General features: G+C 40.8%; 1 protein-coding gene across 1 annotated transcript; it reads right to left on the bottom strand.

Moving 5' to 3' along the window:
• Positions 1-2,075: 2,075 nt before the first annotated feature.
• LOC127304549 (late embryogenesis abundant protein D-34) lies at positions 2,076-3,023 on the bottom strand. The gene is made up of 2 exons (XM_051335200.2): positions 2,732-3,023; positions 2,076-2,627 (listed from the first exon to the last, which is right to left on the bottom strand). Exons 1-2 carry the CDS (start codon positions 2,933-2,935, stop codon positions 2,190-2,192), a joined length of 642 nt encoding a protein of 213 aa, XP_051191160.1. The 5' UTR covers positions 2,936-3,023; the 3' UTR covers positions 2,076-2,189.
• Between the last annotated feature and the right edge of the window lie 9,284 nt (positions 3,024-12,307).

Raw genomic sequence — 12,307 nt, 5'->3', positions numbered from 1 at the left:
TCAGTACATCATTTACTTTGTTGGCTTGATCAATATTTGCCTTAAAAAATAGCAGGTTATCATCCGCAAAAAGTAAGTGAGATATTCCTGGGCTTCTTATGCACATCTGCAATTCCTGCACATTGCCAACGCTGATTTGGTTATGTAGAAGTGTGGACAATCCTTCAGCCACAAAAAGAAAAAGATACGGTGACAATGGTCACCCTGTCTGAGGCCACGTGTTGGAATGAATCTATCAAGAAGCTTCACATTGTACACACACAAACCATGATCCATTTTACCCATTGATCTGCAAAGCCAATTTTCCTCATAGCTGCCTCAAGATAATTCCAGTCGATGCGGTCATAAGCCTTCATAAGATCCAATTTATAGGCACAAAATTTGCCTGCTTTTTTCGAGACACTCTGGACGGCATGAATACACTCGAACGCAATAGTTGCATTGTCTGTAATCATACGCCCTGGAATGAACGCACTTTGGGTTTCAGAGATAAGGTCCTGGAGTAAAGGTCTTAATCTGTTCACTAAACATTTTGAGACAACCTTGTCGATGATGTTACATAGGCTAATAGGTCTGTAATCCTTGAGAGAAGCTGGAGTTTTGGTCTTCAGAATTAAAACTATTGCACTATCATTAATCCCATCAGGCATGACTCCTTCTTCAAAGAATTTCGTTACCGCTGCAATTATATCTTCTTTTATAGTTCCCCAATTTCTCTGGTAGAAGCAAGCTGGAAAACCATCGGGTCCAGGCGCTTTTGTTGGGCCGATCTAGAATAGAGCGAAGCTGATTTCATCATCCGTAAAGGGTGCACAAAGGTCCTCATTTATTCTTGGAGTCACCTTCTCTTGAAGCAAATCAGTGATTAAACTTGGTTGTACAAGAAAATATTAACAACTACAACATACAGATTAAATAGATTATTAAAATAAATCTTAGGTGTATCTATTGTTATTGATTTGGTATATCGTGGTATCACCTTAAATGAAATGGCAGAACACGTGTTGTTTTACCTAAAAAAGAACTTCATATTTTTCTGTACATCTCGAAATATGCTATTGCTTAGCGTCATAAATAAAACCATAAAAGGTCGAACTGATGCAAGATGTTGAAAAAAACCTCTTACAAAGCAAATCAAATGATACACCAAATCTGAGGAAACGAACTCCCACAACTCCAAATCAAGCATGAAAACCGGGGAGGCCACATTAGCACTAGGCAATGGAGAATACCATAGTAAGAACCAAATTATGCCTCCTACAAGTATGGACCGGCTTATGTGTATTCATGGGTATGTAAGTGAATACCCAAAATATTTGCCAAAAATTTCGAGTCATATGATACAGCTATCAATTATCATTATATTGTATACAATCCAGTCCACGTATTGATAGCAATAGTTTATTGTTCTGCTGGCTAGAGGTAGTTGGCTTGTATAAGCATGCCCTTTGCTCGAATCCTGGTTTCCTTAACATGTTTTTTCAATTTTCTTTCTATTTATTTATTTATTTTGAAAATATCTATTTACAAAGTTTTGGGTCCGCCCATGCCTGAGAAACATCTAGACATTGGTGCGCCAAGCCACTGCTGGAGAGGGCATCAGTTCAAATGATTGCCAGAAATCAGGTGACTGAATTTTATTAAGTGTTAGTTGATTTAATCATTTGATTTGTTTCGAGATCTAAGCTGATATGAAAAGTGTAAGTAGGTGATTTAATCATTTGATTTGTTTCGAGATCTAAGCTGATATGAAAAGTGTAATTAGATTGCAACTGGTGTTTTTTAAGTTGCGCACGAGTTATAACTCAGATTTTCCCAGTTGCCCATGGATTGGAACTAATATTTTTCAGTTGCATATAGATTGCAACTAGGAGTAATATTTTCTTGGTTATGCATATATTGCAACTTGTACTTTTTTCGGTTACGCATGCTGCAATAGGTATTTTCTGTTGGTAGTTTCTTAGTTGCGTACTAATTGCAAGCAACTGATATTTTCTCTATTTTTTCAGTTAGATGTGTGATCATATTTTCTACGGCTTGCAACTTGTATTTTCTCAGTACGTAAATTAAATAGCTAAGATATCAACTTAGACTTAATAAAAATCAGTGGCCTGATGTCTCGGCCCTCCCCATTTTTATTGCGTACGGTCAATGGTCAGTTGGTCACGTACGTGCTACAATTAGCTAGTCTACCGCGTCATCTTCCCCTTGTTCATCTCGGAGGCCGCGGCCACCGCATCAGCGACGTCACTTCCTCCTCCTCCCGCAGAATTCTTCTCAGCTGCCGCCGCTACCTTACGCGCGTCCTCTCTCGTGACCGCCTTGTTCGCAGGCAGCACCGCCGTGGCGCTACCCACCACGTCCCTAAGCCGCACCATCTCCTCGTCGGCGTCCCCGACGCCGCCGCCCAGCCTCATGTTCGTCTCGGCGGCCTTCTGCGCGGCCGCCGCCACGCCACCGGGTACGACACGTCCCAGCCCAGTCGCGCGCGTCTCAGCAGCCTCCGCAGCGGCGGCGTCCGCCAGACCCACGGGCGCGTCACTCGCGGCGGCCTGAAGCGCCTCGCCGATGGTCACCGCGTCGTCCGTCGTATCGCCCGGCGTCGGCGCGGTGAACTGCGCAATCAGCTGCATGCATGCGTTGCAGGTTCCACGTGAAGATGGTCAAACGCCATGAAAACACGATCTTCGAACCAAGGTGCAGGCAGGCAGGTGTGCATGTATATATGTACCTGGCCGCCGGCTGAGGCGGTCACGACGTGAGTCCCGTCGTGTTGGTCAGCCTCGGTGACCCGAAGGCCACCATCGGTCTGCTGCTGCGGCTGTTGCTCACGGGCTAGGAACTCGTCGCGCTCGCGCTGGCGCCGGGCGTCCTTGCCGGCGGCGGTGGGCGGGTACACGTCGCCGGGGCGGACGGGCTGGGTCTGGTCGCTCATCGCGATGAGTAGATCTAGCTTAACAAGATGAGAACTTTTGCAGGCTCGTACGGACAGCTTAGCTCTCCCTGCTCGTGGCGGCCGGTATAAAAGAAGGAGGTAGAGCGGCGAAGTTTGGCACCGCGTGGGACACCATGCGCTCCGATGGAAAGACACCTGCAACGTAGTTGGACACATTGTCCTCCCAGAGCACGACACGTACTAGTGCTACCCGGCACTAAGTACACGTGTCAATTTTGTCAAAATGGAGGGTGGTAGAGCATCTCCATCTAATAATCCCGCGCGCTAAATTTTTTGTTGAGCGTCTGTTTTGCTGATTTTAGGCGTGGACGTGGCTATAACATTTTTAGATTTTTAGACGAATGGGCGACCTGGGTAGCCTCTCGGGGTCAGCTTTTGGGAGTAGATTAGAGTAGCTGTATTCGCAACCCTAGTGGTGCTTTGGTGGTGTGTGTTGCTTGTCCCCGTTCTAGGTTGTACTCAACCATGCTGGGTTGCAACGCAACGATTCTACATAGTCGTGGGTGTCCCGGGTTTATCCCCACCGTCGATTCGCGCGTGTACGTTTTGCAGAAAACAACCTGTACGTTTATGGTCTAGATGCTCACGTTGTTCCCATGTCTGGATCCATCTTCCTAATCTGATCTGAATTTCCTTTCTGATTTCCTTTTTTTTTCTTCTCTCCCTCACCCTCTTCCTTGAACATTGAACAAAATCAGGAAAAGTTCAGTTCGTGATTTTCCAACTTATTATGTACTTATGTGTGTGTTAATTCCTATACTCAACAGATCCAATCCGAATGAAACTGAGTTTTGTACTAACTGATAATAATATGTAGTATCATGTTCAGTACTAATTCATTACTAATTCCGTGCTAATTCCTGAACTAACCGAATGGAACTGATTATGTATGCTGGACAAAGAAACTTCCAGGTCTTATTAACGTACTGGAAAAGGTTACTTTTTTGTTCATTCTCACGAACAATTAATATGACAGAACAAAACCAATCAAAATATTTCTGTACATTTTCTATAAAATGTAAGATTGCTATGTGAAAAAGAGAGGGGCTGACAGATATGAAAGAGGTATACCCCAGGGTGTTTCCTACAAACTATCTAAAACTTGCACGAATCTCAACGCACCATTGGGCGTTCAGGATAAGCCCGGTACACCCTCGTATATGTAGAGTTGCATTTTCGGCTGGGTTGTACTGAATCATGCTGGGTTGTACTCAACAATGCACATTCTAAAATCCCTTCACATGAACATTTAAATGGTTAGCAAAAGATTTAGTAACTTCAATTAATACATGAGAATCAAGGCCAAATCTATTCTTTAACTCATCAAATAATATAATAGTAAAGAAATTCTCTATACATGCATATTCATATTCAAAATGAGATTGGTTACCTTTATCAAGATCCCATGCAGAAGTATTATTAGCAATAGTATCCAATAAATCTCATTGCTTCTTGTTAATTTCTATTAGTAAAACTCCCTTCACATGAATTATTCAGAAAATATCTATGGTGTTGGGGTAGCCTCGCATAGAAATAGATCAATATAAGACTATCAGGAATACCACGACAAGGTTTCTTACGGATGCGTTCATTAAGCCTCTCTCAAGCTTGAGCAATACTTTCTTCAACATGAGACCAAAAATTATAAATATGACAACGATCATCATAAGCTTCTTTAGGAGTATAATATGTAAGATAGAAGAATTTCCTCAGACATTCCCAATCAAGACGACATTTATCATTCAGACATCTAAACCATATGCGAGCATCACCAGAAAGAGATAGATATAGTAATTTCCTCTTCACTTCATCATGATGAATACAATAGAGAGCATAGATATTCAATAGCATGTAAATGTCTCATAGAAGTTTGACTTTTATCCCTATAAAAGTTAGTTTCATAGCTCTTTTGGCAATATCAATAGGAATTTGATATGTCACCTTTGGTTCACGGGGTTTCTCAATATTATCTTTAACAGCCGAATATATTCATATAAAGTTAAGAACATTTCATCACAACTTGAAGTACCCATGATGAGACAAATAGTAAATAGAAAAATTAGTAAAAGCTTCCTTACCAAATCACTTACCAATAGCGCTACGCTTCCCGACAACGGCGCCAAAAATTATTTTGATGGCTCCCAATTGCAGGAGATCAATTGTAATCATTTTCTATAAGAAAGGTTGTCGAACCCACGAGAAGATGAAGGTATTGGTTAGCGGATCTGACAAGTAAACAATAATAGTAATGCGTCAATTTTTGGTGTTTTAGGTGTATAGCTTGCAATAAAGTAAAATGCAGAAAGTAAATGGCAATATGTAAATCTATACTTCTTATAAAACAAAATCCCACTAACTACAATTAATGTTAGTCATCTATATTTCTTATAAAGCAAAATCTCACTAACTGCAATTAATGTTAGTCTATCTCTACATGCAAGCATCCATATCATCTATTTTATTAGCCAATTAAATATCCATGTCATGCCCACTAATATTCATTATTAATGTATCCTTGCATGCAAGCTATCTATGTCACTATTTTTTTGATTAAAATATCCACATAGCTAATTTATAGCTATCAAATATTAAAATGTGAATAAAATTTAGCATCTCAACTATTTTTACCAATTGAATATTGCATACTTAATTATATAGACAATTCATATTACATATTATGTATTATACCATTTCATTTAGATAATATAATTTCTTAGAAGATTCCGCTGCAACGTGCAGGGTATCATTCTAGTTCTCTCAATGAGAGAAAGCACAATCCTCTATGTAGCAAGATGACAAGCTCAAGTGTGTGTGTGCGCTTATATGAGACGAGTGTTCCCGAGGGCGGCATGGATTCACTAGCATTAAGAGTTCTACACAACATGGTAAATATTTTGTCAAGTTTTATTCCCTTAGGGGCGGAGCCTAAATTAGGTACGGCCATAGATATGAGCAAATGCAGCCCTTACGCTGGGTCCTAGAGCCATTCTCATGTGCAAGTATAGGAATCTTTAAGACATAAATGTCCCAGCAGAGCAATTAGATCATTGGTCCCCGACATAAACCCCTCTAATGCAACTCGAAGTATTGGAAAATGGTTTATGTCATTCCGTCCCTTCCAACACTTATTCATTACATTAAAGTGCAGCCCTATGAGCCCATATAGGTGAAGTAATATGCAGTCAACGTTCGGATAAAAACATTATAGTACAACATAAAATATAAAAATTCGACTAAATACTCATTGCACATCACATAGAATCATAGCTAGATCATCCTATGTCCTCACAAACATGTGGAACTAATCACAAGTGTCAAACATGATATGTACCAGAGACATAATGATTACAACACAATCTAAAAGTATAATATCTCCACCAAATAATGACAAAGTACCAATCATAAACATGCAACTAGCCCTTAAAACAGTATCCGGGGTTTAATAAAACATAAACTGTGAGGAGGATGAAGTCGATCTCGTAGATAGTGATAGTGGTGATGATGTTGAAGATGGATCTGTTGATGGAGAAGCCTCCCCGTGCGTGAAGGAGGAGTGGTCATAACGATGGCGTCGATTTCACCTTCACCGGAGGCACCGGTGCGATAGGATTTGCCCTCTTTCGGAGTAGGAGAGGAATTTCGCCTCCGCCGCCGCCTCAATAAATCTCGAGAAAAATATAGCTTAGGTTTTTGGGTGAAACGGAGGCGTTTGTATAAAAGAGGGCCCGAGGCGACGCTCGAGGGAGAAACGGGCATAGGTGTCGCGCACAGGCAGGGGGCGCGCCACCTGTCCTGTTTCCCCCCTCGTGGCTCCCCTCGTGTGATTCTTTGGCCCACGGTCCTTCTCTCGGTGAAAAACTGATCAGGTATTTTTTCCTTTGACTTTTAGGTGTTCAGAAGGTCCCTAAAACAACAAAATACGAAAAAGGAGGATTTCTGCCTCCTACAATTTAAATACCAATGAAAGGAACTTTGTAGGAAAGTCTCGAAGATCAACTAAAAATGCATAAATAATGATGTATGATGGCAAATATCAATGAAAACTAAACATATATGTAACAATATTGGTGATGTAAAATGCACGTATCACCCTTTTACAGCTCGCCCCGTCGCTGGAAATCATAAAGCAACAAGTTTTTTTTTTCCTTTATTGGCTAACCACAATAGTCGACATTGGCACGTTGGCCGATGCACGCCGGCTGCACGGTAGTATTTGAATTATGATTCTCTCACCACATCTATGTTTTGTTAAATGTTCATGTTGTACATGCTGCCAATTGTTGTAATTCACATTGTTTCTTCTCCAATTGTTATATTTATGATTATGAAGAGAAATTATGGCCTGCTACTATGTTATTTGTGCTAATTTTTTACTCCATGAACATGTTGGCTTGCATTCCCTGTACTATAGGTGATGCCATTGTTTTGTATCTAGTTCATTGTAAGCTAATAAAGTAAGGACTTAGTTTGGCAAGCTATCACTCTGCTATCTAGCCTGTAGTAGAAATAAACTTGTCATACTACTAGATAATAATTTTGTGTGCCATCTTGTTCTTGAAAATCTGCATTATTGACTTGTTTTTCTGACTTGGCATGACGCTCACATATGGAATGCTGAATATATTGGTTTGCATTCCCTCTTATACAAGTTCACAGGTGATCCCACTATATTTTGTATCTGATCCATCCTAAGCTCCAGCATTAATTATCCTCTATGTGTTGCTCATTACAAGTTTATATTCCGAAACATCTTGATTTGCATCTCCTTCACTATAAGTTAAGGAGTATTATTTAGTTCACGATCAATTTGAAGTAATTGCACTTGGCACATGTTGGTTCACATTCCCTCCTCTTTAGCTTTTGCCATCGTAACTTCTATATTTGGTTTACATTCTCTGCTCTGTAGATGTAGCCATCATAACTTCATCTTGCTCAGTCGTTGTTACAAAATTTATAGCCTGCTATTATGTTGTTCATGCCAATTTTGTACTTCCTGAACATGTTGGTTTGCATGGGACTCAACAGTAGTAAGTCTGTTGTTTCATTCTAACGTGCTTTGTTATATTGGGTGTTGGTATGTGGCATGCACTCTTTGTTTTCTTATTGTGCGCATTACAATGATCTTGTTATAACGACGAAATGATGAGTTCCAAATTCTTTGGCAAACAATATTGTAGTGTCTTTGTCTTTTCATTGTTGCTGTCTTAACTTGTAATGTCTTTGTTTCAGATATAGGTGTTGCACGGACAACTTAAAAGATTATCGAATCGCTTCATTGTATTGCTAGGTTTAATTAGCATTCAATTTCTCTGGTTCTGTAATTTTTTTTAAAGCCTTGCAGCTGATGTAATATTTAGTTAGTTTTTATAGTTCTTTCGCGCATTTTTTCTATGGTGCTTGTGGTAAGTGAGGCTGTCCGACAGAAATCATGTGCTGCGTAAATATTCTCAGTATCTAAATCACAAATTCTCATCCCTTAAACGTCCCAATTAAGCGAAACCACATATGTGCCGGCCCGCAAAATCCTAAAGCGCCTATTATGCCGGCATATAAACAACAACTAAACGGGCTGACCCACTGATGCGCGTGGTTGACGTATTGTCTTTCCGTTCGACACGCGTCCGTTGGGAACCCCAAGAGGAGGTGTGATGCGCACAGCGGCAAGTTTCCCTCAGTAAGAAACCAAGGTTTATCGAACCAGTAGGAGTCAAGAAGCACGTTGAAGGTTGATGGCGGCGAGATGTAGTGCGGCGCAACACCAGGGATTCCGGCGCCAATGTGGAACCTGCACAACACAAATCAAGTACTTTGCCCCAACGAAACAGCGATGTTGTCAATCTCACCGGCTTGCTGTAACAAAGGATTAGATGTATAGTGTGGAAGATGATTGTTTGCAGAAAATAGTAGAATAAGTATTGCAGTAGACTGTATTTCAGTATAGAGAATTGGACCGGGGTCCACAGTTCACTAGAGGTGTCTCTCCCATAAGATAAATAGCATGTTGGATGAACAAATTACAGTTGGGCAATTGACAAATAGAGAGGGCATGACCATGCACATACATATTATGATGAGTATTGTGAGATTTAATTGGGCATTACGACAAAGTACATAGACCGCTATCCAGCATGCATCTATGCCTAAAAAGTCCACCTTCAGGTTATCATCCGAACCCCTTCCAGTATTAAGTTGCTAACAACAGACAATTGCATTAAGTATTGCGCGTAATGTAATCAATTACTACATCCTCGGACATAGCATCAATGTTTTATCCCTAGTGGCAACAGCACATCCATAACCTTAGAGGTTTCTGTCACTCCCCCAGATTCACGGAGACATGAACCCACTATCGAGCATAAATACTCCCTCTTGGAGTTAAGAGTAAAAACTTGGCCAGAGCCTCTACTTATAACGGAGAGCATGCAAGATCATAAACAACACATAGACATGAATTGATAATCAACATAACATAGTATTCTCTATCCATCAGATCCCAACAAACGCAACATATAGCATTACAGATAGATGATCTTGATCATGTTAAGCAGCTCACAAGATCCGACAATTAAGCATAATGAGGAGAAGACAACCATCTAGCTACTGCTATGGACCCATAGTCCAGGGGTGAACTACTCACACATCACTCCGGAGGCGACCATGGCAGCGTAGAGTCCTCCGGGAGATGAATCCCCTCTCCGGCAGGGTGCCGGAGGCGATCTCCTGAATCCCCCGAGATGGGATTGGCGGCGGCGGCGTCTCTGGAAGGTTTTCCGTATCGTGGCTCTCGGTACTGGGGGTTTCGTGACGAAGGCTATTTGTAGGCGGAAGGGCAGGTCAAGGGGCGTCGCGAGGGGCCCAGGAGACAGGCCGGCGCGGCCAAGGGCTGGGCCGCGCCGCCCCACCTCCTGGCCACCTCGTGGCCCTACTTCGTTGACTCTTCGGTCTTCTGGAAGCTTCGTGTGAAAATAGGCCCCTGGGCGTTGATTTCGTCCAATTCCGAGAATATTTCCTTACTAGGATTTCTGAAACCAAAAACAGCAGAAAACAGCAACTGGCTCTTCGGCATCTTGTTAATAGGTTAGTTCCAGAAAATGCATAAATATGACATAAAGTATGCATAAAACATGTAGATATCATCAATAATGTGGCATGGAACATAAGAAATTATCGATACGTCGGAGACGTATCAGCATCCCCAAGCTTAGTTTCTGCTCGTCCCGAGCAGGTAAACGATAAACAAAGATAATTTCTGGAGTGACATGCCATCATAACCTTGATCATACTATTGTAAGCATATGTAATGAATGCAGCGATCAAAACAATGTAAATGACATGAGTAAACAAATGAATCATATAGCAAAGACTTTTCATGAATAGTACTTCAAGACAAGCATCAATAAGTCTTGCATAAGAGTTAACTCATAAAGCAATAATTCATAGTAAAGATATTGAAACAACATAGTGGAAGATGAAGTTTCAGCGGTTGCTTTCAGCTTGTAACATGTATATCTCATGGATAGTTGTCAATGCAAAGTAATATAACAAGTGCAATATGCAAATATGTAGGAATCAATGCACAGTTCACACAAGTGTTTGTTTCTTGAGGTGGAGAGAGATAGGTGCACTGACTCAACAATAAAAGTAAAAGAATGGTCCTTCAAAGAGGAAAGCATCGATTGCTATATTTGTGCTAGAGCTTTGATTTTGAAAACATGTAGAGAGCATAAAAGTAAAATTTTGAGAGGTGTTTGTTGTTGTCAACGAATGGTAGTGGGCACTCTAACCCCCTTGCCAGACAAACCTTCAAAGAGCGGCTCCCATTTTATTTTATTTTTGTGTGGCACTCCTTCCAACCTTTCTTTCACAAACCATGGCTAACCGAATCCTTCGGGTGCCTGCCAACAATCTCATACAATGAAGGAGTGCCTTTTTATTTTAGTTTTATTATGATGACACTCCTCCCCACCTTTGCTTTCTCAAGCCATGGCTAACCGAATCCTTCGGGTGCCGTCCAACAATCACATACCATGGAGGGGTGTCTATTTTTATTAATTAATTTGGGACTGAGAATCCCATTGCCAGCTCTTTTTGCAAAATTATTGGATAAGCGGATGAAGCCACTAGTCCATTGGTGAAAGTTGCCCAACAAGATTGAAAGATAAACACCACATACTTCCTCATGAGCTATAAAACATTGACACAAATCAGAGGTAATAAATTTTGAATTGTTTAAAGGTAGCACTCAAGCAATTTACTTTGGAATGGCGTAGAAATACCATGTAGTAGGTAGGTATGGTGGACACAAATGGCATAGTGGTTGGCTCAAGTATTTGGATGCATGAGAAGTATTCCCTCTCGATACAAGGTTTAGGCTAGCAAGGCTATTTGAAACAAACACAAGGATGAAGCGGTGCAGCAAAACTCACATAAAAGACATATTGTAAACATTATAAGACCCTACACCGTCTTCCTTGTTGTTCAAACTCAATACTAGAAATTATCTAGACCTTAGAGAGACCAAATATGCAAACCAAATTTTAGCATGCTCTATGTATTTCTTCATTAATGGGTGCAAAGTATATGATGCAAGAGCTTAAACATGAGCACAACAATTGCCAAGTATCACATTATCCAAGACATTATAGCAATTACTACATGTATCATTTTCCAATTCCAACCATATAACAATTTAACGAAGAAGAAACTTCGCCATGAATATTATGAGTAAAGCCTAAGGACATACTTGTCCATATGCAACAGCGGAGCGTGTCTCTCTCCCACACAAAGAATGCTAGGATCCATTTTATTCAAACAAAACAAAAACAAAACAACCGACGCTCCAAGCAAAGCACATAAGATGTGATGGAATAAAAATATAGTTTCAGGGGAGGAACCTGATAATGTTGTCGATGAAGAAGGGGATGCCTTGGGCATCCCCAAGCTTAGACGTTTGAGTCTTCTTGATATATGCAGGGGTGAACCACCGGGGCATCCCCAAGCTTAGAGCTTTCACTCTCCTTGATCATGTTGTATCATCTCCCTCTCTTGATCCTTGAAAACTTCCTCCACACCAAACTCAAAACAACTCATTAGAGGGTTAGTGCACAATCAAAATTTACATGTTCAGAGGTGACATAATCATTCTTAACATTTCTGGACATTGCACAAAGCTACTGAAAGTCAATGGAATCAAAAAATCCATCGAACATATCAAAACAGGCAATGCGAAATAAAAGGCAGAATCTGTCAAAACAGAACAGTTCGTAATGACGAATTTTATTGAGGCACCAGACTTCCTCAAATGAAAATGCTCAAATTGAATGAAAGTTGCGTACATATCTGAGGATCACT

Source organism: Lolium perenne, chromosome 5 (genome assembly GCF_019359855.2).
Source record: "Lolium perenne isolate Kyuss_39 chromosome 5, Kyuss_2.0, whole genome shotgun sequence".
NCBI lineage: Eukaryota > Viridiplantae > Streptophyta > Magnoliopsida > Poales > Poaceae > Lolium > Lolium perenne.
Note: the sequence above shows the minus strand (reverse complement) of the source record. Positions and strands in the feature narration are given on the sequence as shown.